This window comes from Trachypithecus francoisi, unplaced genomic scaffold (genome assembly GCF_009764315.1).
Source record: "Trachypithecus francoisi isolate TF-2019V2 unplaced genomic scaffold, Tfra_2.0 Lachesis_group7, whole genome shotgun sequence".
Classification (NCBI taxonomy): domain Eukaryota; kingdom Metazoa; phylum Chordata; class Mammalia; order Primates; family Cercopithecidae; genus Trachypithecus; species Trachypithecus francoisi.
The window spans coordinates 78,973,464-79,000,300 of record NW_022681472.1 but is presented as its reverse complement, the minus strand read 5'-3'; the positions used below and the strand labels follow the sequence as shown (position 1 = coordinate 79,000,300).

Genomic DNA, 26,837 nt, shown 5'->3' with positions numbered 1-26,837 from the left:
CCTATTTCTCCCAAAACACAAATGACCTCCTGAACAAAATTTTGAAAAGGTTAGTCTAAAGCATCCTGAGGGTGGTGTTTCATGTTGACTACCCAACACTGTCAGTGACTCTACCATTTCTTCTCATCTTTCCAACTACACTGTGACTTCTCTTTGAAGGCAGAGACTATGTTCTTTTCATCACAACATCCCTGGCACGTGGTGGTTGTGGTGGTGATACAGAGGATGATGAAGGAAACCTGAGAACTGCATGATGGAAAAACATTTATTTCTCCCTTAGCATTAAAGGATAATTCATTTTTATTTTGTGTTATATTTATGTTTCTTTGAAAGAATGTAGGCAATGGAAGCAAACGGTTGACATAAAATAAGAGCATTAAAATAAAATACAATTACAAAAACTACATCCAAGGCCAGGAGATCAAAGCAAATCCCTGAAGCACTGGGGTTCATATGGTTGCTTTGATCGAGCGTTAAATCTGGCCCTGAGCTTCTGCTAATGAGGCTGAGAAGTTTCATAATCAAAGTTTTGTGCTGTCATTATCAGAAAGAAGCTTAGAGGAGTTAACATCTTTCTTGGAAACACATTCAAAGCGAAATTTCCTACCGCAATAGTGCAGAGGCATGGCTGTGGGAGGAGAATTTCACAGTAACTGCTGCCCTGTTCTGCCTTGGTCCTTCCCCCTAACTGTCTTTCCTGTAGTTTCCTGCTTCTCTCCTATTTGGTTCCCTCTCCTGCCACGGGCAACCACAGGGAGCAGATAAAACTACACAGACAGAACAGTCCTGTATGCTCAGAAAAGCCATAACATGTCTGTTTTGCCAGCCTAACTTCATACCCCCATATGTTGAACCCCTAACTCCTAAGGTGACTGTAGTTGGAGACATGGCTTTAGGGAGGTAATTAAGGTTAAATGAGGTCATAGTGGTGCTGCTCTAATATGACAGGGCTAGTGTCTTTATAGGAAGAGGAGAATATATCAGAGCTCGCTCTCTCCCTATGTACACTTGCACAGAGGAAAGGCCATGTGAGGACACAGCAAGAAGGCAGCCATCCACAAGCCAGCAAGAGAGGCCTCACAAGACACCAACCCTGGTAGCAACTTAATTATAGACTTATGGCATTCAGAACTGTGGGAAAGTAAATTTCTGTTGTTTAAGCCTCCCAGTCTGCCATATATTTTATTATGGCAGCCTGAGCAGATAAATACACCCCCTCAAAGCAAACAAGGATGGCTCACCGCGACAATGTATACTCTGATCAGCACTGTGACGGGGTAACTGGGTGGAATCCCTTGCTGGATTCTCAGCTGCCCGCTGTCCTCAGAGCTAGAATCCTCGGGGCTTTTGTAGATGCAGAAGGAGCCCTGGAACCACAAAATGCAACCCACTGAAATGAGATGGTCGTATGTCCCGCCAAAACCCACAGAGAACACAGTGCTGGGAAAATGAGCACAGCCTGGGAATCTGAAGGACCTGGGTTGGTGCTAAACTTGCCAGTTGGGTGTCCTTTGGCAATTTATGTAGCCTGCTTGTATCTGAGCTTCTTCATGGTACACCCATGAACTGGCATTGTACGTTAACACCCCCACACAGGACTGTTATATGAGGAACAGAACAGATGGGACACAAAGTGCCTTTTACATGTGGGGTACTGTGCTAGTGCTTCCCCCATTATCTCATTCAATCCTGACTGCAGTATTCCTATTTCCAGACATAGCAACTGAGGCTTAGGGAGGTGAAGCACTTTGTTCCAGATCATGCAGTTGGTTAGTACTATAACTAGGATTTGAATCCAGATGGGCAAACTGTAATGCCTGTGCTATTTCCAACATAGCATGCTGCATAGAAAGGGCCCAGCTTGTTGTATGTTTATAGCGAATGCTGGCTACTACTTTGTGATATTCACACTGTAAGTCTGCCAGATGAAGGGCTGGTGCTGCCTGATTAGTTTAATTGTCCAACTGGTAGGCTTGCATAAGTCACACATTTGGTATGCCAGGGGTAGAGAGAACAAAGTAAAGTTCAGTGTTCCTTTCAGGTAATGAGTCTGTCTCCTTATTTTTCACCAGACTGAGTTCCAATCCACTGGTCACAAACCAAAAATATCTTAAAAGACTGGGGTTAGATTTTGTGGAGCTCTAGAGACGGACTTGAGTACAAATTAAGGATTTTCCCTACACACATCCCACACCACAATTCCATTAACAGAATTGAGTCATACCTGACATTTATGGACAGGGAGAGCCAAATAAAAGGATTAACAATGGAACCTGCCTTAAATTTTCCTATGACTCGATCTCCATCAAGACCATGGTCATCTTCTGTAGACTTGCCTCTAAAGAGCTCAAAAGTTTTCACCCAGTCTTCAAAATTGTTGAATTCACTCTCGAGATCACCATCATATATCTTTAGGGCAAAGGAAGAAGATTGTGCTAAGAGGAAGGAAAGCCCAGGATTGATTTAACGAGAAATGCCAAGAGTCTCCAAAACCAGCCTTGATATGTGTCCCTTGGGAAAATCTGAGGCCATTGGTAATTTATCTTCAGCAAGATAAGGAACATGGATTGGCTCAGCACTCCTGAAACTGCTACTATGAATTTTATGAAATGTTTTGATGAACTTTTAAATTCTAAAAAGTATAGGTAAATTTTTAAAAATTGTAATATATAAGTATAGATACAACAAACCTTTTAGAGCTAATTGATGCCATTGGTTGTTGGATATAGACTATAGTACTTTGAGGAGATTCAAATCAATAATGTTCATTAAATATCTAATTATTAACATACATAAAGCGATGGAATACTTGTTTTTATTGTAATGCATATAGACATGAAGTTTCCAAGTGGAAAATTATATACATGCTTTGGAAATGCAAAATTGAGTTGAGTTTTATGTTTGGTAGTATAATTTACTTATTCAGCTTTCCTATATAAATTGTTTACCTAAATTGGTTATCTATATATATAATTTTCACACTTCAAATTTTCATAGCCATCAATATACCTCTAGCTAATACCCTCTGACTAATATTAAGATTGGCCTAATGGAGCTGACTTTAGTTGGAGTTAAATCTCCTGCTACTTTGAGTGTGTACACATTTGCATGATGATGACAAGCACCTAGAGATGAGCCAAGGGGAGCTCAAATGCTGTAGATTAATCTGCAAGGACCACACTAAACAATTTAAGTTGTGTCCCTTCTCCACATGAGGGTATAGAAAATGGAAAATGAACAAGCTTCCTGTCTTGGCTTAAATGCATATCAAAGTTTACTTCTCTACATCAATGATAATGAAGACAAAATAAATCAGTTAAACAAAGGCATGACTAGGGTTGACCCAAGCACTAACAGAACCACATTGCTGAGCATCCCTCCCCATCCATGGCACAGATGTCTGTGTCCCCACATACCTGCAAGATGGCCAGGTTGGGGATTCCATCATCTTTGAGTTTCTTCTTGAGCATTTTGTCTTTCTTCTTCTTTGGGCCATCTTCTATATCTACCACTACCTCATCTGGCTTTGCCTCTGTGGATATTCAGCAGAAATTAGATTTCTCATGGCGGTTGAGATGAGAAGGAACAAAGCCAAGCTCCTTCTTTCCCTTTGCTCTGACATGTCCTATGTTGTGACCCTTCAGAAGTAGTAACTTGTGACCTTTCTTTTTAAAAAGAAACAGTAACTTTTTGCTGTAGGATTGTTACATACAGCCGGTACAGTGCCTGATTGCAGGGCACCCCATGCATATATAAATCCAACGTCAGTGGATCCCCTAGGGCTGGGCAATAGGAATAGGGCAATGGCCCTATTCTATGGGCCACTGTGTTACAGTACATGTAAGAACTCATTAAACTAGGCACAGAGAGAATAATTTGCCCATTCACCCAACTAGCAAAGAACAGACTTGGAACTTGGACTGACTCCAAAGCTTTTTGGAGTCACTCTCTCTCAGATCCATTAAGGGACTTAAGATAGATCTAGTTCAATATGAGGCTTAAATATCCTAAGGGTCTTGTGTGCAATGTTGTTAGTGGGATTACTCAGTAATTTTTTAGCAGCAGGCTCTGCAGGGGAGAAACCGCCTGATATGGACTCTAGCTCTGTTATTTTCTAGCTGTGTAATGTTGGACAAATTACTTGACCTCTTTGTACCTCTGTTTCATCATTTGCAAGGTGAAGATACTATTTCCTGTGACAAGGGGTTGGTCTTAGAATTACATGTACTAATTAGCAGTGGTCTGAGGAAGTGAGCCTGGCTCTGGTTTTTCCACCTCTATCAGCATCAAATGAAAGAACATTGACTGCTTAGTGTTACAATTGTATTTAGGCTGAGACCTACTGCTGGCCTGAATTGAGTTTGTGGTCATTTGAAATCTGAGGCCTCTCATTTGACCTTCTGCCAAACAAGAGCTGTCCAATCCTGTAGACTGAGTTTTGGAACCCAAATCCAGGTCTTTATACTCACCTCTAATAAAGTTTATCATGTTGATCTTGACGGGTCATCCAGATTGCTTCTATTTTTATTCTACAGTTTCTACATTAAGACTGTCAACATAGGAACTTGAGCCAAAGGGTCCATTCCAGCACTGAACTGAATTCAGAAGAACTGAGGTCTGGTTCCAGTCCAGCACCAAGAGCTACATGACCACATTTTAGAGTGCTGTCATCTTCCTGAGATTGTTTCTAAACTCAGGAAAGGAGGGAGTTGAGCTCTAATACACCTCCCATGGCTTCCATTTTACAATTTTCTTGTAACAATGGCCCTATTCTATGGACAAATGTCCCCAGAATAGCTGCTTACCTGTATTGCCTTTTTTTCCCTTGGGATTGCTCTCCTTTGCCTTTGAAAAAGGAGGAGACAAGATTATTGACACGCAATACTTGATTTATTAATTCTGACTAACAATTCTAATTCAATTATCTCAGCCCTCTGCATTACCAGAGAACAATATTTTAAAAGAGTATTCAAACAGTCTCTAAGCAGTCCCCCAAAATGAAACCTCACTGTAAAGATCTGGGGGTTAAGCCCAATAGGATGCCCTATCCTAGAAAGGAGGTATCCGGGCCGGGCGCGGTGGCTCAAGCCTGTAATCCCAGCACTTTGGGAGGCCGAGGCGGGTGGATCACGAGGTCAGGAGATCGAGACCCTCCTGGCTAACACGGTGAAACCCCGTCTCTACTAAAAAATACAAAAAACTAGCCGGGCGCAGTGGCGGGCGCCTGTGGTCCCAGCTACTCGGAGGCTGAGACGGGAGAATGGCGGGAACCCGGGAGGCGGAGCTTGCAGTGAGCCGAGATCGTGCCACTGCACTCCAGCCTGGGCGACACAGCAAGACTCCGTCTCAAAAAAAAAAAAAAAAAAAAGAAAGGAGGTATCCGCACAGCCAAGAAAACTGTGATCAAGCTATAGACATCTTTGTGCCCTATATGCAGGACCCTCTCAGCCATGAGGCAAGCAAACTATCTCCCCAATATTTTTCCACCTCCCTAGAGCATCTCCCTGGTCTGCACCATGAGTTGTGTCTGTTGGCGTGTCTGGTCCTTGGGATGGTACCATAGATTGGGGAGGTTAACAGAGAAAGAGGAAAGGGCTGAGTTCTCACAGGAAGTGATAGTGTCCATTGCAGCAAAAGGAGGGAGGTTGGAGGCAGGGACTAACATTTGCTTTTTCAGTATATATCAATATTTGAGAAATAGTTCTAGATGCAACCATAGACTTTCCAAACTAAAGAATCAGAAGAGCATTCAATTAAATATAACATCGGAGTAATTTTTCTTCCCTTCCGTACTTAGGGGTGAGAAATCTTACCACACCCAGTTGCCGAGCTTTTGCCAGACTCTCCAGGCCTACTCCCCACTGGCTCTCCACCTTTATAACTAGATCTGTCTCATTCTATGGACAAGAGGCCCTGCTCTTGCTATGCAAACCTACTTATAGTACCATTTGCTAAGGCCATATGAACTTAGAATCCTGCTGGTGACTTGGGGTCCTTAGACTGGGGTATCTCCTGAGACCCCAATAATTGATGCCCACCTGTCCAGAGACCCCATTTCTCCCTGCTGCACCCCCCTGAGTCTGGCTGGGGGGCAGATCCTCCAGATGCCATGCTAGACTGAACATCCTTCCGGTATTTACAGCAGAGCTTGTGTCCTAGGGCCAGCTCCAGCCAAAAAGTGGGAATTTTGTAATTCAGGATCTCTGGTTCTTCCAGGCTTCTTACCTTTCTGCAGTTAACAGAACCACACCTGAGTAGGGCCTATGTACATTTAAAAGGAGGTTATCTAGGACTCAGGGTGGGAGAAGGTGCTGTTTTCTTATTGAGTCTCTTGACTGCCACAGGTAGGGGAGACTCTACCTTCCGGGCTTTCTTCAGGGAGGCATAATACTTAGACCACCAGTCAATCACGTTTTCAGCAGATTCATCCGCTATGGTCCTTTTTCTCCTCTTAGTGGACCTCCGGGAAGGTTTCCTGGGATCCTGGCAACAGATGGGGAAATGAGTTATTAGTTCAACATCATTTGGCTGCATCCTGGTGGTCAACTGGCTTGTGAGGAAGTAAACATTTAGGTGTCCACTGGAAAACACACAGAGGTATCCACTGGTTTTGTGCTAGCAGCTCTCTGTATCACTTCCACAAATCAAAGTTCAATAATCTATTCATCCATTCATTCATTGATTATTGAGCATATGTGAGATACTGTTTTTGACGTTAAGGATGTGTGGAGAATTAGACTCAATCCCACACTGGATAGCTTAGAGTACAGGAGCTAGGCATGCAACAAATGAGAACTAGACTATATGATGCAATGCAGTATAGCAGGGTTATAAATCTTTAAGCAATTAATATAAATGTTGTAATTCTCAGTTTCCTCAACTAGGGGCAGTAATACCCACCACTGTCCTGAGGATTAAGTGACATAATTTAGGCAGTTCTTTGGTGTCATTTCTGATTTGAATGGGTACAAGTAAATGACTTCTATCACATAAGTGATGGGGTAGCAGGAGAGGGAGTGATAGATGTGTGGTAGAAAGGAGGCATTTGTGGGAGAAGACAGGGGTCCTGCTGGAGCTACGGATGCAGGACTCACCAGGCATTCATCTTCCATTCACTCGCCAAGTCATCTCTTGAGTCCGTACCATGATCCAGGCACTCTATCGAGTGCAGGGGATATAGAGATGTTAAAAAATTATCTCTTATCCTGCTGAGGGTCACAATTTTATGATGAATCTGAGATGAACACTGAATGCTGAACACTGAATCTGAGAAGTCAACAGAAAGTCACAGGTGCAATGCTAGGAGAATGCAGCAAACCGTGTAAGGCGTCACAGAGGGTCGCTGACCAGGCAAGAGATGAGAGCAGCCTGTGCAAATATCCGTTCCATGCACCTATCTCACTTTTCCACTCTTTTTTTTTTTTTTTTTTTTATTTCATCCTTTACCATTTGCTGGGCAGGTCGTTCCTTAAGACCTTTTTGTTTTTTTTAGATGGAGTCTTGCTCTGTTGCCCAGGCTGGAGTACAGTGGCATGATTTTGGCTCACTGCAGCCTCCGCCTCCCAGGCTCAAGTGATTCTCCTGCCTTAGCCTCTGGAGTAGCTGGGATTACAGGTGAGTGCCACCACACCTGGCTTTTTTTTTTTTTTTTTTTTTTTTTAGTAGAGATGGAGTTTCACCATATTGGCCAGGCTGGTCTTGAACTCCTGGCCTTGAGTAATCTGCCCACCTCAGCCTCCCAAAGTGCTAAGATTACAGGCGTGAGCCACCATGCCTGGGCCCTTAAGACCTTAAAATGGCCTTCTCTTTTAATTCAATTGGTACACCAAGATTTTTCACTCAAATATATAATTTAAAAAGATTAACCATATCCTTGTTTTGTGGTTCTTTGTGTACTTGTCAATCTCTCCTTCCAGAATCTTTACTAACTATTTTACTCCTCTTTAGAATCCAAAAGATGCATCTTCTTGGTCCCATATGATCTCGTACAAAGTAGGACCTAAATATTTGCGGAACATGCTTGGATGAAGAAACCCATGGCCTTTCCAAGCTAATGAATTAAGAAGAGTTTCCGTTCAATTAAATATTACTGTCAATTAAATATTCAAGTGACTAGCACTTTAATTTCATGCACATTAACTTTCTGATCCTACAACAAAGCTGTGAAGTGGGTATCAATATCCTCATTTTACAAAGAATGAAATGATACTCAGAAATGTGAAGCTGCTTGCCCATGGTCACAGTACAAGCAACTTCATATTGTTTGAGGCCTCCAGTGCAAACTCCAATGAGCCTTGTAAATATGGAGAGGGATTTTAGTCTGACCTTAGGTTTTCCATCTTTTGGTGGCTCCTGGGCTACAGGTTTGTGTTCAGGCTCCAGCATCGGGGATGAGTCAGGGATGTCAACCAGGATGGCCGGCTGGGCCTGGGCAGAGTCGGGCACCACTGTGGGAGGTGGCTCCACATCCACATAAATGTGATCTGCTGGGGGATCCTGGGAGGAGCTGTGGGCTCCAGAGGACTCAGGGGCTGTTAGCGAATCTGAAGTCTCTGAAATGAAAGCACATCAGGTCAGGGAGCTGGGCTGCATCACAGGGTGGTCATTTCCGGAACCTAATACTAGGAATCAGTCAATCTGGATTCAAATATGTCAGGTTGCTAATATTTCTGAACCTCATTTTCTTATGTATAAAATGACAGTAAAAATACTCATCTCACTGGGAGGATGAAAGGAGACCATGATGTAAGGTGTCTGGCACATAATAGGTCATCAATAAATGGTTGTATTTGTTAATGATCATTCAAAGTAATTTTAATCAATTGTGGTCATTGGGATTATGAAAATAAAGGTTTCGGGTACAGATTCTGTGTCGGGGGGGTTGTCTCCCTGCTGTGTGTTAATCTAGGGAGGCTTTGGAGCTCCAGAGAGCCATGAAGCCCCCAACGGTAGGCAGAACCCTGGGCACGTAAGTACATGTGCCTGGCAGGGAGCAGGGGTATGCCCAGAGTTTCGTGAGATTCTTAACTGGGCTGCTGATGCCATAGAAAGGTTAAAACACTGTCCTTTACTGTCAAAGGTCCTCATCTCTCCGTTTTATGCTGTAGGAGTCAGTACTCGGGAACATTTCCCAGTTCGGCACCCCCATGGCTGCCAGAAACTCCAGAGTTTCTCTCCCCACATTTGCTGACTTTCCAACAGCAAATTCAACCCAACAAACTCTTATGGGTATCTGCTTCATACTGGGCATAGAGACAAACCAGTGAGACAGACTAGAAATCTTAGAAACGGACAGGGGATGTATGACAACTTGGTTTACGAGAAAGATGGCAGTATAAATCATTGGGAAAATGAATGATAGGTTAGCAGACCCTTTGGGGGAAAAATGGTGCTCTCTATGGAGAAAAATGCAGCTGAATCTCCACTTAAAATCATATATAAATGCAGATGATTAAAGATCTAAATGAGAAAGCTAAAACTATAAAGCTAGTAGAAGAAAATATAAAATAATACCTTTGTGACCAAGGGGTGAGAAAAGATTTCTTAAACAAGACTAAAAATATAAACTATAAAGTTTAAAACATGGAGGGGTCTGATTATATCTCAATCAAGGATTTCTGCTCATAGGTACGAATTATAGACAAGGTTAGTAGTTACCATACTAGGAAAAGATATAAACAATATCTACAATCTATAGGATTTTAACATCTAGAAAATACAAAGAATTTGTGAATCAAAAAAAATTAAAGCACATAAAATATGGGCAAAGGACATGAACTGGCATCACAGAAAGAAGATGAATATGGCAGCAAGGATATGAAGGGTGTGCAAACAGTAGCAAGCAGAGAAATTCAAGTTAAAATAAAAATTAGATACTAATCTATATCCACAGAGTAGCAAAAAGCTAAAACCAAACCAAAGCAAAACAAAAATCTAGAAAGTTGAATAATAGCAGGTGCTGCTGAGGAGGAGAAAAATAGGGTCCCAAATGCAGAAATGGTAGTATAGACTGATGTAGACTGGTGTAGATCAGTGCGGCTCTCTGGAGTGCCCCCTGGTGCTAATTAATGAAAATACATGTGCGTATTTCCTGGGACCTAGCGATCTCACCCCTGGGTGTACATTCCAGAGAAATTCCCACATAGCATCTTCCCTCAGGGAACACACACAGGAATATTCATTGCAGCACTGATTATGGAAAGGGGAGTTGAGGCAGCCAGTGGGTCTAAAATGAGAGGAAAGGAAAAGTAAAGTGTTGTAGATGCAGCAAGTAATAGTAACAGGCTAATGTACACACAGCAATATGGATAGAGCTTAAAACAGAGAATTCAGTGAAAAGAATAGGAAAACAAATGAAAATTATAGCATCATATTATTTAGGTAGATTAAATCGACTTAAATTGGACAAGGATGGCGGTGTAGGGCCTGCAGTGGGGAGGGAACTGGGATTAGAGATAAGGAATAAGGAGGACAGTGGATAGAATGAGAGCATCTTTGAATAGACCAATGATGATTGTACAGCATGAAACTGAGACGTGCAATGAACTCAACTTTGTGCACCTGAGATACAAAATAGAACAAACTAAAACAACGTCAAGCACACAGCCAAGTGAAATGTCAGCGTGGAGGCAGGCAGGAGCGTAAGTCATATTCAAGGAAGGCGTGTTAGAATTACTGACCCGATGTGAGTCAAAGTAAGAATGTGGCAGCCAAAGAAAGCAGAGACTCCTGCAGGAGCAAGCTCATCAGAAAGATCCACCCAGCCACTTGGCTGTGGGGCATCCTCTTTGAGCCAGTCCCATAACAGGCACTCTGCAGGCACCATGACTTTATAGTTACAGCTACAAAATCTAGGAGCAGCTTCTCACCATGCCCAAGTTGGGTTCCATCCACGCGTGAGATGGGGGCAAGGGGCTCTCTGGATTTACACAAAAACTGCTTCAAGTAGTTGATGGTATAGGTGCCCACAAGGGTACTCCTCCCAAAAGCTCTCCAGTCCACCACGCAGATGCTCAGTGGTGGGTGCAGAAGCTCATTCTCAGGCAGTTCCTGCAGAGAGAGGCTGAGATGAAGAGGGGCCTGGGCCTGGCTGCTTGAGCCCTGGTGACCCCTCCATGGGCAGACCCAAAGCCAGCTGGGCATCCAGCCTACCTTGTCTCTGCCTTGCCACTCTGTCCCTCCTGGCCAGTCCTGCAGCTTGCCAAAACTCTGGAGCAGTGTCTTACCAAGCCAGGGAGTAATTCACCCAAACAGGAAGTCTGCCTTAGTAACAATTTGTCCCAGGTTTAAATTACAAAAATCTCTCACTTCTGTACTGTCTCTGACAGTCATTTTCAGACCTCTTTATTTTGTCATTATCTGCCAGAAGAACTCTCATCTCCAATGAAAGCTTATCCAGGCCCATTATATAAAAGAGATGAAAGTCGAGCCATTTAATACAGAGCTGAGAGTGAAGGGACAGTGCCCCAGCCACCTGTTTTCCCTGGTGACCCCCAAAACTCAATGTAGCCTGATACAAAAGGTTTGCAAACACCATGCACATTCTTCCATTGTAGGCTTTGCCAACTGGGCATATATGTCCAGTGGAGCAAGCTGGGTTGCACAAAGCAATTTTTTTCTTTGCAATTAGTTTCAAATCAAAGCACAAAAAAGTATGTTGAAATATTGAAATAAATAAAAGCACAGATGTCAAAAAATCACTTTAGAAGCATAAATTCACATGTAAACTCCTGACATTCGAAGTACAAATACTTTTTAAAAAATATAGCCATTAAACCTGTAATCCCAGCACTTTGGGAGGCTGAGGCAGGTGGATCATGAGATCAGGAGATCGAGACCATCCTGACTAACACGGTGAAACCCCATCTCTACTAAAACTACAAAGAATTAGCCAGGCGTGGTGGCGGGCACCTGTAGTCCCAGCTACTCGGAAGGCTGAGAGGCTGAGGCAGAAGAATGGCATGAACCCAGGAGGCGGAGCTTGCAATGAGCTGAGATTGCGTCACTGCACCTCCAGCCTGGGCGACAGAGTGAAACTCCATCTCAAAAAAAAAAAAAACAAAAAACAAACAAACAAACAAAAAGTAGCCATTAAAATAAATTTTATTATTTTCTAGGCCAGTGGTTCTCAAATTTTAGTATACATCAGAATCACCTGGAAATCTTGTTAAACTAGACATCTGGCCCTCCCCACAAGTTTCTAACTCAGAACAGCTGGACCTGAGAAAGCATTTCTAACAAGTTCTCAGGTGATGCTGATGCTGATGAATTTGGGACTACACTTTGGGAACTGCTATTCTAGGAAAAAGTTTGTCAACCTGCTTTGATTGCTGTATGATCCACACTGGAAAAGTTTCAAAACAAAACAACAAAAGTCTATTATATCTCATTCTGAAATTCTGGCTTTTCACTAAATTAATTCTTTCTCGTAGGTAGTGGACATCTGAAACCCTAAAACATCTCATCTGTGGAAAAAAGAGGAATGAGCCAGGTCGGGAGAGTGAGAAGCTCGCACCACTTCGAAAGCGTCTGCCTGGACGCTGAAGTTCGGGTTGTTCTTGTAGCTCTGGATCACACAGGACTTCACACCTCGTCCTCCGCACTCGATGAGAACCTGAGGCCGATCCACGGAGAGGAGCTGCACCTTCTTCATTTCCCGAACTCCCCAGAAGAGAACCTGAGGAGACGACCAGCAGAGCCATCGCCACCCCTCCACGGAGGAGCCCCACACCTGCCCTGGCTCTGTGTGGAAAAGTCAGACCTGCTCCCCAAGAACCACGCTATGTTCCTCCAGGAAAGAACCGCACAGCTTTTTGAGGGCTCGTTCTTTTTCTCCAGGTCTCCCGCCCATCCCATACCACCTCTCCTACAATTCAGGCAGGGCCACTGCTCTTGAGTCCCAAAGAACAACTCAGCTCCTACCCTGACCCGTACCTCCACTCGGTATTTGCTCAGCACCGGCCGAATGTTGGCAGGAACCGGGTAGATCTGGGTGATGTCTGGTGGCTCAACGGGTGGGAGGCCTTGCAGCCCGGAGGAAGGGACCTACCACACAAGGCAAGTATAAGTTACACACTGGAGAGACACAGGGAAGGCAATGGTGCCACACAACCACGTCATCAGTAAGATGTTCACTGTTTTGCCAACAAAAGTAACGTTTCCAGCTTAAAATACAAGGAGCATGCATTTTACCATATTTAATTATGTATTAATTGATAAATGCATTCATTTACAAGGGTAACCAACATTTAGCGAGCACTTAAGATGTGCCACAAGGCTAATAACACAGAGCTCACAGTATAGAGGGGAGAGAGAAAAACAAATACGGAAGATAGGTCTTTACAACTTAATAAAAATTACACAAGAACCACAGCAGGGTAGTGGAGAAGGAGCTTCTATCAGATTCCAAACGTTTGAGCCTTAATGATCCCCACTCCCTTCGGACTTGTCAGGATCTCCAGAAAAGCCATTATGCACTACTACTACGACTACTACTACAAAAAAAATAAATAAATAAAGATTTACATTTAATCCAACAGATTAATCAGTGGAGCAGAAAATGAAATGTTTTGAAGGCAGATGAAAACTTGTCACTTCTTGTGCACTTGGGGTTAATGAAACTTCAGGACAATTTCAGCTTTGCTGAAATTTCACACAAAGGACTTACAGAGTTCTACTGAGAACAGGGTTTTTTTTCTCAGTGTAGGTTATCTCACACTGCCCTCAAAACCTGGTTCGACACATACCTCTTTCAATTTCTTCAAAGAAAACAAAAAATAAAAGAAGCTTTTTTTCTGACCCGATCCCAGCTGCTTCTACCATTTCAATGCTTGTTGGATGCAATATGTCCTCTATACAGATTTCGTGCAGAAATTAGGAGACTGAGTCCAGAAATAAGGCTCTGCTGTGTGACCCTGCACAAGTACATTTCCCTCTCTGAGCCTCAGATACTGGGCCAGATGACCCACCAAGCTCCTTGGGAATCAGATGTTTTATTAAACATTGCGTTGGAGCAGGTGGTTCTCCTTCCTGGGGCTGTTTGTCTGCCTGAACAAATTACAGGGACTTGGCCAAGAGGAAGTCTTTATTTACTTCATTCTCCAAGCCCCTCCATATACAGTGAGTTCTTGATAAATGCTTATTGGTTGACTGACGTATTAGTCCACATGCTCCGTATGCTAGAAAAAGCCTAATTGTGCATCACAATCTGCAAAATGCAAATATATCACCGTTCCTCTTTCACAGACATATTCTAGTTGGCAACAGCAGATGTGGTTAAGCTAATTACAAGAAAGCTCAGAAAAAGGAGAGCAGACACTGCAAATGTGAAACAGGCTTAAGGTAATGAAGCTGCAGGATGCACCAGCTCAGATCAAGAAGCTGGTAAATGACAAGGATGGCAATGCCCAATACTGCCTGGCAGTGAAGAGGTGAGCAATTTAGCGTGCAAGCATCACCTCACTGGGAAAGTCAGTAGCCCCTCTAGCTTTAAAGGGAAAGCCACAGAACAGCTGTGATGGTGGCATAGGAGGGGCTGCCTCTAGATGTGCTTCTAAAAAAGCATCATATGTTTTATCCTGGGGCTACTGAAGTATCAGCTTGGGAAATGGCCAAAGAAGTTTTGCTTCATAAGTGCTTGAAAAATGCTGTCAAGAGCTCAACACAGCCCTTAAAGAATCCGATAACATGGTGGGAATTAAATGACTTTGCTACCAGTCAAGATTAAGCTTTTTCCAGTGAAATGGGCCGGCTGCTGGCCTATAAAACCGTATGATATGCAATTAGTCAGCACATAGAGCCAGGGAAAAACAAGAGATTGTTATGAAGGCAAAATAGCAAGAATTGGGGGTTGGCAGGATGGGTAGTTGGTCTGAAAGCCAGACTGCTCTAATATCCCCATGGAAGTAAAATATCAGGACCTCAAAGTAGGTCCAGGACAAGGGTGAACCAGTGTGGCACACAGGGTACAAAAGTTAAGGAGGCACTCACTCTTAGGGCCATGCATGACCCTAGTCCCAGCTCTGCCCATCTGAAAAATCACTGATGCTCAGAAGCCTTTCTCTTTTCTGTCTCCCTCAGCCTATAATTTATATTTCTATTATAGCTCATCTTTAGTACAGTGGCTTCTTGGGCTCCATCACTTAATAGCTCACTACATATTTTTATGTAGAAATGTCTAGCATGCAATAAAATATGGCAGGCACAGAGATAAGACAATGTTATTAACAAGAGAAACTAACTGAAGAAACAGACGCATAGAGGATTCAGATAATGTGGTAATCTGACATGAACTTTAAAGTAACGATGCTTAATCTGTTCAATAAGAAACCAGATAAAAAGCTTCAATAGATAAATCTATAATAAAAAAAGAAATGGGAAATTCTATGGCTGAAAATTTAGTCACTGGAAAGAAGAACTTAGTGAATAGGTTTTAAAAAAGAGGCAGGAGAAATGAGCTGGAAGGTAGGCCATATTATGGATAAAATAAAGCTCAGAGAGACAAAATGATAGACAATGCATAAAAGAACATAAGAGGCACAGAGAATTAAAAGGTCTAATATACATGTAATTGGAGTCACAGAGGAGGCAAAAAGAGGTGAGTCAAGGAGAGGAGAAAGGGGAGAGAAGAGAAAAGAGGAGGAATAGAATAGGACAGAAGCAATCTTTGATAAAGGCTGACAATTTTCCAAAACTAATTTAAAACATCAAGCCAGGGTTTTAAAAGCTCTATAAAATCCAACAAGATAAAAACAAAACTGTACTTTAGTACAGCATAGTAAAACTGCTAAAAACCAAAAATAAAGAAAAATACCTTAAAAACAATCACATGAGGGAAAATAAATAAAGATCACTTTTTAAGGAGCAACAATAAGAATGATAACCAACCTCTCAAAAGAGAAAGCACAGCCCAAGCAATGGAATAATATCTTCAGCTTGCTGAAAGAAAATTGTTTCCAACCTAGGCAAACAAAACAAAACAAAACAAAACAAAACCTAAGAGGAAATTTAATGGGCCTAACATCAAATAGTGAGATTATGGCAAAGCTAGAACCACCAGAAGAGGTAAGTGTGAGCTCCAGAATAAAGTTGGTGAGTTGAGCAGATTGTCTGGTGGGCTTGAGCAGGGTCTCTACTGGAAGTTTGTTTGTTTTGTTTTGTTTTCGACAGTCTCACTCTGTCACCCAGGCTGGAGTGCAGTGGTGCGATCCCAGCTTACTGCAACCTCCGCCTCCCAGGTTCAAGCAATTCTCCTGCCTCAGCCTCTTGAGTAGCTGGGATTACAATTGCGTGCCAACATGCCCAGCTAATCTTGTATTTTTAGTAGAGACGGGGTATCACCATATTAGCCAGGCTGGTCTCGAACTCCCGACCTCAGGTGATCCACGCGTCTCTGCCTCCCAAAGCGCTGGGATTCCAGGTGTGAGCCACTGCACCCGGCCTGGAAGTTCTTAATAGTAAGTAAGGATCAGCGAGCTTTCCCTCCCTGACCCCTCACTAAGCCTATTTTAGGGTGGATGCCTTCTGCAAAGTCTTTATTAGCAGGTCAATAATCAGTTAATAACACTTTACCTTTAAAACAGGGAGAAAGCTCACACAGAGATGCTCTCTGAAGCTAATTAAATCATCTAACTCAGACCTCTAATGAGAAGACTTAATGAGTGCCAAGCATCAGAGAAGAATATCTCATTTTTTAAGCCAATAGAACTTAGGTTAAATCTATACCACATAGACAAAGAAGATTAAAAACAAATGAAAAAATTAGAGAACATTCACATGATGGTAAGAGAAAGAGTCCTAGAAAGTTGAATGAAAAGGAAGAATGGATTCTAAGCAGGCAGAGTTAACACATAAATCCACGGAGGCTGCACACTGCACAACTGTAGGGGGTGCCAGCCACATTGACCAAATAGCAGTGGCCCCTTCTGGGGGTGTGTAGTGCACTACCCCTCTAGGAAGGCTGAGCTATTTCTAGGAAGTGTGTTGGGCAGAATAATGACTCCCCAAAGATATTCATATCCTAATCCTCAGAACCTATAAATACGTTACCTTAGATGGCAAAAAGGAATGTGGCACATGTGATTAAATTAAGGATCTTGGGATGAGTAGTTTATCCTGGATTATCTGGGTGGGCCCTATGTATCCTTGAGGGTCCTTATGAGACAGCAGCAGGAGAGCCAGAGTAGGAAGAGATGTGGTAATGGAAGTAGCCGGGAGGTTCTAGGGATAAATAGACAATGAGAGAGAGAGACTTGAAGAAGCTATCTGGATGGCTTGAAGATAAAGGAAGGGCCACCAGTCAAGGAATGCAGGCCATCCCCAGAAACCAGAATAGACAAGGAAACAGATTTCCCCCTAGAGCCTCCAGAAGGAACACAGACCTGCTGATGCCCCGATAAGGGACCCTTTCAAACATCTGACCTGAAGAACTGTAAGATAATAAACTGGGTTGTCTTAAGCCACCACGTCTGTGGTCATTCGTTAGAGCAGCAACAGGAAACCAACACAGGAAGCAAAACATTCTAAGAAAGGGAGGTGGACTTTCCAGAAGGAGAACATTCAAGCAGCAGAGGAGAGGAAAACTGTAATAGGAGGGAGAGGAAAACTGTAATAGGAGAGAGAGGGCTCTGAAAACAAGAGAAACGTTATAAAAGTAGGGGAAACAAGTGTTCTAAGTATGGAGAATGGAAAAGAAGGCCAAAGTGTGAATAACAACAGACAGTTCTGAGACTGCAGAAGGGGACACTGCTGTGAGGGGACCGGGGAATGGCCCGACAGTTGAAATCTGGCTCACACACAGAATTCCATGAATGTTTCTTCATTGAATGAGTAAATAGATGCATTTTTGTTTTTTTTCGAGAGAGGGTCTTGCTTTGTCACCCAGGCTGGAGTGCAGTAGCATGATCATAGTTCCTGCAGCCTCCACCACCATGCCCAGCTAATTTTTTATTTTTTGTACAGGTGGGGTCTCGCTATATTGCCCAGACTGGTCTTAAACTTCTGGGCTCAAACAATCCTCCTGCCTCAGCTTCCTAAAGTGCTGGGATTACAGGCGTGAACCACCAGGCACAGACAAAATATTTTACTGTGAGTCTGATGTGTAAAATATTGTGGGCTTTTCTGTGTGATGTGGAGTAAACCTCACATGTCAAATCTCATCAACTGATCCAAAAGACTCTACCTTTAAAATATATACAGAGCCCACCTCTCTTCCTTTCCATGGCTACATTGATTCAAGGCGCCTTTATCTCCAATCTGAGTAACTTCAAGAGTCTCCCAATGGGCTTTTCTGCTTCTCTCCTTGCCACTTCAGAATACACTGGATCCAGCATCTTCGCGTTGCAACGTAAGTCACTGTGCCGAGAGTCCTCTCTGGGCTTCCCATCTCTCCCAGAATAAAAGCCAAAGTCCTTACCAGGCCCCATGTGATCTTTTCCCACTGGCCTCATCTCCTTCCCGCTTCCTGTCATTTGTCCACTGCAGCCACATTGACCTCCTTGAGCATGCCAGGCATAGTGAGGCTTCAGGGTCTGGAATTTGCTCTTCCCTCCGCATCTAAAGGCTCTATGCCCCGTTAGCTGCATGGTTGCCCAGTTAACCATGCAGCTAAAATGTGAGGCTACAAAAGTAGTCTGAAGACAAATTTCAGGACAGCTTAACAGCCAGGCTACAGAAATGTGACAGTCTCCTATGGGGCAGATTTCCTCTTCAGGGAATATTAACACTTATCATGAAAAAATGTTTTGTGGTCAAATACATTTGGGAAATACCAAGTTTTGAAAAAGAAGTTACAAAAAGTTCTTTGCTGCAGGACTTCTCGGTTTCTTTACCATGGTAACTGGCATTTCAGATCCCCAAGAGACAGGTGATATAAAGCATTTCTCAAGCTTGCTTGTCACTGTATTTGGAGGGAGTGATGTTCCAAAAAAAAAAAAAAAAACCAGACTTTGAGAAATGCTCCTGGTGGTAGGAAGTAAGAGCTGCTGAAGATTTCTGGAAAGAAGGGTGGTAACACCAGCTAGTGTTCGGGAAGGAATGTGGAGCATGGAGTAAACAGGAAAAGTAAAGGAGGCCAGTAGCCGAGCAAGGAGGCCAGTGTAACATTCACATGAAAACTAAAAGAACCCATGGGAACAGGGGATGGGAACCATTCAAGGAACAATCTACGGGGCGGCCCTGGCTATGGATAAAGATGTGATGTGAAGAATTAAGGCTTACTGAATTTTCAAGCTGGAGTGTCTGGGAGAACAATGGGGCTATGAGTCAGGATTGGGAGGACAGGGGGTGGCTAACTTGGATAGAGGAGGGAAATGAAAATAATGAAATCAGTCTGGTGCATAGGAGAACAAAGGTGTTACATCCTTCATGTGTTTTTGAGACGGGGTCTCTTGCTCTCCTGCCCAGGCTGGAATGCAGTGGTGTGATCATGATCTCACTGCAGCCTCGACCTCCCAGGCTCAAGTAATCCTCCCGCCTCCACCTCCTGAGTAGCTGGGACCACGAGCATGTGCCATCGCACCCAGCTGAATTTTTATGTTTTGTAGAGATGGGCATCCCACTATGTTGCTGAGGCTAGTCTTGAATTGCTAGGTTCAAGGGATCCTCCCCACCTCTAAATCCTTCTGAGCAAGGGCAGTTTCAGTAATGGAGATAGAGAAACTGATGCCAGACATCCACGAATGAAAACTGAGAACAGCTGGTAACAAATGAAGGCATTTTCCAGCCCCTGTCTTCTCAGCGTGTATGAGATCCACATGCTAAGACAGTCATGCTGGTGATTAAAATAGTTTTTGAACAAGCGATCAAATGAGAAGAAGTCCTAATGAAATCCTAATGAATTGTATCTCAGGCTACTTACCTCTGACAGTGCTTACTTCATTAAGTCGGCTGCCGGGAAGCAGCAGGGTCTCTCACCAGTGCACCCAGCTCAGGGCTGAGGGAGGGAGGATGAGAGATGGGGCTACAGAACCCAGACAGCTGAGCCCACAGACAGCATTTGGGGATCCACCAGTCCAGCCTTCATTGGTAGATGCAGGGTCTCAGACCCAGAGCACTTACTAGGACAGCATTGTGTAGTGAAAAGAGAGTTGACTGAATCCAATTCAGTTAGCATTGAGCCTCAGCTTTCTCACATGCAGAATGGGAGTGCTGGACTAGATCTCATTTTCCCAGGTCAGCCATTCCACGACCACCTTTATACCACTTGTACATCCCACAACCATTTTTTTATTAGACACTTTTAGTTTTAAAAGGGAAACTTCATCTTGCAAGGGAAAACAAGTACTACTTGACAGAAATGGAAGGTCACTTTAAAAAGAAAACCAATGAAACAAAATAATATTATTGGAATATGCAACGTGAAGCCTTTTTTTTTTTTTTTTTTTTTTGAGACAGAGTCTCACTCTGTGGCCAAGGTGGAGTGCAGTGGCATGATCTTGGCTCACAGCAACCTCTGCCTCCCGGGTTCAAGCAATTCTGGTGCTTCAGCCTCCGGAGTAGCTGGGACCACAGACATGCGCCACCATGCCTGGCTACTTTTTGTATTTTTAATAGAGATGGGGTTTCTCCATGTTGGTCAGGCTGTCTCCAACTCCCGACTTCAGGTGATCCGCCCTCCTTGGCCTCCCAAAGTGCTGGGATTACAGGTGTGAGCCACTGCGCCTGGCCAATGTGAAGCATTTCTTAAACTTTGTCTTTACTGTATTTGGAGGGACTGGTGTTCCAAGAGGCAGACTTTGGAAAATGTTCCCATAGGTGTCACCGATCTCTTTGTGCCTGGAACCTGTGCTATCTCTTATTAAAAAGGGAGGTTTCAAGTTGAGAGATATTCGAGACAGATGAACATCAAAAGTGGCTTTCTTCTAGAAGTACTTAGAAGGATAAAACATGGCAAAGCTCCCTTCATATCAATCCAACACTATTTAATGCTGATTTTAACCTAAAATCACTCATGACAGTTTAAGGTCACCAGGATTCTCACTTAAGACTGGACCAACAGTTTTGAAGATTACGTTCAGTTCTGATAGTCCATTTTACTGTGCAACACACATCTATTTGACTAGATCTGGTTCTATTAGAATCCCATTTGGTTTTAAGATTTGTAAGACAAAGATTTTTCTGGTCCTACCCTCCTAGGCTGTAGTCATTATGTAACTGGAGCCAATGCTTGAATTTGTGGTAATCCATTCCCCCAAGAACTCTCACCCAGCCTCAGCTCCCCTAACAGAGAGCTCACTCTTTCTCCAAGGCAGCCATTCCATCCTCAAAAAGTTCCCCCTTACATGGAGCAAAAACTAGACCACACTCAAAGTCTTTGATAAGATGAGCTTAAGAACTCATCACTGTAGCCATGTGCAACCCCCAAGGCTATAGACCTGGGGGGGGGTCTGGGTTTGAATAAAAGTGTGTCTAACCCCAAAGCTGCTCCCTTCCTCATTACACTCCCCAGAATCCCCAGCTCTGGTGGGACTCTCTGGATTCTAGACTCTCACCTGCCATATTGAGCAAGTAATTACCTTTCTATCCAGTTCAGTTCCTTTACCTGAAATACATGGTAGAATTAGACATCTTGCTTTAATATTCTAAGGCATCATTATCATCTTAAATAGCTGTTTGTGGAGTGTTTATTCCATGCCAGGCACTTTAGATAGATTGACTATAATCCCCATTTTGCAGGTGAAACCCAGATTAAGTAGCTCACGCAAGGCCACACACTAATAAGTGGTGAAACTGAGATTTCTACTTGGAATCTAGCTCTAGCACCTTCATTCTTAACTCATTCTCTTTGTGTTACGAACCCTTGCCTTCTGGTTTCTCAAATAACCGAGTTTTGACTTTATTTGATGTTTTTTGTTTTGTTTTTAAATTGGGATATCTGGAAACCAGGCTTACCTATATAGACACTGTTATGGACTGAATGTGACTCTCCAAATTTCATATGATAAATACCAATCCCAATGTGATGATATTTGGAAGTGGGGCCTTTGGGAAGTAATGAGGTCATGAGGGCAGGACGCTCATGAATGGGATTAATGCCCTGATAAGAAGAGACACAAGAGAGATAACTTCTCTCTCTCGGTCAGATAAAGATACTAGTCATGCCAGGCCTGCTGACACCTTGATCTTGGTCTTTCCAGTCCAAGCCTCCAGAACTGTGAGAAATAAACATTTATTGTTTAACCTACCCAGGCTATAGAATTCTATTATATAATAGCAGCCTAAGACAGAGGTGTTGATCTGACTAAAAGGTAAGGTACCACCAGGTACCTCCTGGTGCCTCAGTGAGTGGGAAGTCAAATGGGAGAAATCTCTGATCCAGGCCCCCCAACCTGCTCACTTCTTTTCCAGGTTCTCTCTACATCCTGTGTATTCCTCTCCTGGACTGCTGGACTTCAGGGACTCAGCTTCTCTTCCCAATATCCGCCTCTGCTTTCTGAAAAAGCCTCCCCAGACACACATTCATAAATCCCCCTAGGTCTTAGTGGGAAGGACTAAGAGTTCTTTGTCTTTGCAAAACCGTACAGTGTAAGGAGCAAAAGTCCTTAAAGGTCTAAGGTCAACTCTCAGTTCAACCACCAACCCAGCTGTGTGATAAGTCAGTCAATCACCTTAATTCTAAATTTACTATCTGTAAAATGGGAATCACAACACCTGCCTCAGCAGGACTGAGGGAGCTCTAGTGTGATGAAAGGTATATGAGCCAACAATCACCACACTGGACACATGGTAAGTGCCCACAGATGCTTGCTTCCTCTCTGTTTTGTGTCCTTTCATGGCCTGCATGGAGCTCAGGAACTTGCACAGAAGGTTGCTCAAGCAACGCTGGCCAAACTCACAAGAATCTTTCATCCTGAGATTGACTTACAAGCTCAGGGGATCTAGGAATAGTCCAAGTCACCTGAGTTCTTAAGTGCACCTCTCAGGTCCCCAGGACACACATTCAGATATGGGATCGCAGCGAGGGACCAGGCACAGCTTCACTCAAGTGGCACTTGTGGTGAGGCCACTTCTCTGTGCAGGTAGACCTGATAGATATTTGGTGCCACATCTGGTTCACTCACCTGCAGCAGTTCAAATACAGCAAGGAGATCCCCTCCAGAGAGGTTCCCACAAAAGATGGGGTGATAGCATAACGTGGGGGGCTCATAGTCCTGGTCAGCCAGCTTCACAACGGGAGCAGCCACTGTGGCACCCAAATATTCTGGCTTCCCCTAAAGAAGAAAAGAAATGAGTTTTTATTTCCTGATCATTAATTACCTGGTTCTGATTCCCATCAATACAGTTTTACAAATAACCTCCACAAAACCGTCAGCACCCGTGTCTCACTCTCTTCTCCTGCCAAGCTCCTCTTGCCCATTTCTATAGGCCTGGGGGACAGTGGGTTCCACTCACGTTCCTAAAAGTGTCATCCTTGCTGGGCGCAGTAGCTCACGCCTGTAATCGCGGCACTTTAGGAGGCCGAGGTGGGCATATCACAAGATCAAGAGATCAAGACCATCCTGGCCAACATGGTGAAATCCCATCTCTACTAAAAATACAAAAATTAACTGGGCGTGGTGGCACACACCTGTAGTCTCAGCTACTCAGGAGGCTGAGGCAAGAGAATCGCTTAAACCCAGGATGTGGAGGTTGCAGTGAGCCGAGATTGCACCACTGCACTCCAGTCTGGCAACAGAGACATCTCAAAAAAAAAAAAAAAGGTGATGGGGGGCAGTTATCCTAGGGGCTTTCTGGCCCAAAGCTATCTTACGGGCTATCTCTCTCCTCATATATTGAGCTCAGTAGGATATAGTTAAAATAATTATCCAGGGAAGACTGGAAGGGGAAAAGGAAAAATCAGGTAGCAGCAAACATTCCAAAGGATCTCTAGGGCAGGGCATCACTGTGGTTGGGAGCACAAGCTTTGGAGCCAAGCAGCCTTCAGTTTGAGTTCTCACATCTGCCACTTTCTAGCTCTATGCCCTTGGGCCAGCTGCTCAACCTCTGAGAGCCTCATGCCTAAAAAAGAGTTAAAAATAATACCTTTCCATAGGATCATGAGGACTAAAGGAAAGTTGTATAGGCTTTGCATGGTGACTGGCATACAAGTGCCGATACATAGTAATGATGAAGATGCTCGATATGTTTAAGTGATGGGGGAGTCCTGCTCTATTTTACTTGGTAGTAAAAAAGGATATTAAAATATGTTTGTATGTATGTATGTAGGCCATATGTTTCTGTAAGAACTATGCAATGCGATGGCTCTGCTTCCTGCCTCTTTTGCAAGCCTGTGTGCACATTCCCCTAGAGGCAGCATGGGGCTGGCGCAGTCATTCTGCTGTGCTATTTATCTCAAGAACTGCTAGAATATAAGCTCCCTGTGGGCAGAGTTGCCTGCACTATTCACTGCTGTGTCCCCTGGCACAAGGCAGATACTCAATGCATGTTGGTTGAGTGAAAGCTGTTGGATAAATGACCTCTGCCATCCAACACTAGTGCCCTTGCTCTTTTTGGCTGAGGCTGGGTTTTAGCAGTCACACTGCTTCATTGTCTCTGGACTCCTGAAGTAACAGGTGTAACCCCAGCTGTAGAAGGAAACTTGATTGAGGTGGAAACAAGGCTTTTTGTTCAACCACACTTGAAAACAAAGCTGCCTGCTGGTGTCGACTAGTGGAGACAGACCTGTTTTGGGGATGGGTAGAGTTAGGGCAGCTGGCTAGGAAATGAGTGATCTGCCTAACAATTTGTTCATTAACCCAGCTGGGATTGGTTAGTTCAAATTAGTCCTGAAAACAAAAGAGTAAACATATCCCAAGCAACCAATTTTCCAAATATAAACTCATTGATTCCAGAACCAGCAGACTCTTATGAGGACACAAGCCACTGGGAAATGAGGTAAGGTTCTAGACTGGAAGCATGGTTCCAGCAGATTCTGATTCCATTAATCTGAGCATCACCGTATTTTGGGCCCTGTTTAGCTGCAGCGCACAAGGGTGAACAAAAGGTTTTGCATGTCTACATGCATTTCTCTGGGAGCAAAGAGCATATTTTCATATCCCTTTCTCTCCCACATTTCTTTTTCCCTTTAGAGTCAATAATGTGGCTGAATTTCTCTGTAAAGGGCTTGGCTTAGGGTTCAGCCAGGAAAAGCCATTGCTGAGTGGAGATCTGGAAGGGAAATGGAAAGCAATGGGGCAGCCAAGGGAAACAGAGCCAGCCCCGCAGGTTAGTGTAACAGGACTGTGGCCTACATACATACATACATACAAAATATTTTAATATCCCTTTTTACTACCAAGAAAAATAGGGCAGGACTCCCCCATCTCTTACACATATCGATCATCTTCATCATTACTATGTATCGGCACTTGTATGCCAGTCACCATGCAAAGCCTATACAACTTTCCTTTAGTCCTCATGATTCTATGGAAAGGTATTATTTTTAACTCTTTTTTAGGCATGAGGCTGTCAGAGGTTGAGCAGCTGACCCAAGGGCATAGAGCTAGAAAGTAGCAGATGTGAGAACTCAAACTGAAGGCTGCCTGGCTCCAAAGTTTGTGCTCCCAACCACAACGGTGCCCTGCCCTGCAGATCCTTTGGAATGCTTGCTGTAATCTGATTTTTCCTAGTAGAGCGTTCAAAGACACTCTACTGCTGTTATTGTTTTCTGCATAGAAAATAAGCACTAACAATTGAAAGCATGTTGTTAGGAACAAAGTTGAAAAGGTAGTTATTTTGTGGTCTTCCCTACAGAACATCTATACCACATGCTAAATAGAAGTCCTCTTCCATAAATATACACATCTATCCCCAACTTATAGACAGGGGAATGAGGCCCAGAGGGAGGGAGTGGCTTGGAGGACTAGAATGTGGTTGTATAGGGGAGAGACTGCTACACTAGCCTCCATCACCTGTACAGGCAAAAGTGGGCACAGGGGACCTGGTTCAGCCTCCAAACAGCTGTGACTTTACATAAGGTATTTGAGCTTTCTTTGTCTGTTTCCTCCTGTAGGAAGCAAGATGGGAATGTCATGGTCTCTAAGGTCTCTGCTCCCCTTCTGTGATGCTCACTTCTTGATTCCCTGCTGACCTTGGCCTAAAGACAGGGGCTGTCAGGAGTACCGCAAGGAGGTGGGGAAGCTTTAGGAAGGCTTCCTGGAACTACTGTTTTACTTAATATATTTGTGCTCCTGCAACCTCATGAGGAGGTAAAGACATTAAATAAAGAAACAAATCCTTTCCTTTCATTTTAGACTTCCTAATTTAAGAAAAGAGTATTTGTGTAAGTTAAAAAAAAAATCCTTCAGTAAGCTTTTGACTCTATCCAAGGGTTCAGCACACAAACGTCTTGGGAGAACAAGAGGTTTGGTCCACATCATAAAAGAAAAGGGATAGAGATGGATGTGTTGTATAGGGCGTAGAAGCAACAAGCGAGAGAGAAAGAAACATAGTTAGAAAGGCTAAGAAAATACCCATCCATTTCTTTTCAGCCAGGTGAGATCAGTAAAAACCTCCTGTTTCCAAAAGGCATGAACATTTTTATTAAACAGCAATAGGACCTGGAATTAGCTGGAGGCTGGGTACAGTTGCAGGTTGCTTTATACAAGTATCACATTCCTGAAGAAGCATGTAGACTGACGTTCTGCAAACCAGATCCAATTTTAAATGCCATTTAAATGGAAATCAGTGAAAAACTCTTTTAGTAAAGCAAATGATCATCACCAATCTTTTTGGTTCTGTGAACTGTTTTCAGAGGTCAGGTTTTCCTCGAGGTACATCTAGTGTTCTCACCACTCACAGCGTCAGGACTTTGTTTACTTTAAAATAAAGTGAGTTAGTCCAACGTGGCATTTTATGAGGTG

At 43.5% G+C, this 26,837-nt stretch overlaps 1 protein-coding gene and 1 long non-coding RNA gene across 2 annotated transcripts in view; one reads left to right on the top strand and one right to left on the bottom strand.

Annotated features, from left to right (window-relative positions):
- FER1L6 (fer-1 like family member 6) overlaps positions 1 to 26,837 on the bottom strand; it is a 177,417-nt gene that overhangs the window by 54,283 nt on the left and 96,297 nt on the right. The window contains 10 exon segments of the mRNA XM_033202929.1: positions 1,242 to 1,367; positions 2,278 to 2,409; positions 3,417 to 3,532; positions 4,806 to 4,845; positions 6,361 to 6,483; positions 8,326 to 8,552; positions 10,869 to 11,049; positions 12,515 to 12,676; positions 12,934 to 13,044; positions 23,058 to 23,207. Coding sequence (XP_033058820.1) covers positions 1,242 to 1,367; positions 2,278 to 2,409; positions 3,417 to 3,532; positions 4,806 to 4,845; positions 6,361 to 6,483; positions 8,326 to 8,552; positions 10,869 to 11,049; positions 12,515 to 12,676; positions 12,934 to 13,044; positions 23,058 to 23,207 — 1,368 coding nt within the window.
- LOC117079228 lies at positions 12,433 to 26,700 on the top strand. Its single transcript, XR_004435327.1, has 4 exons — positions 12,433 to 13,056; positions 14,245 to 14,429; positions 25,065 to 25,200; positions 25,988 to 26,700. It is a non-coding gene; the product is annotated as an uncharacterized LOC117079228 (long non-coding RNA).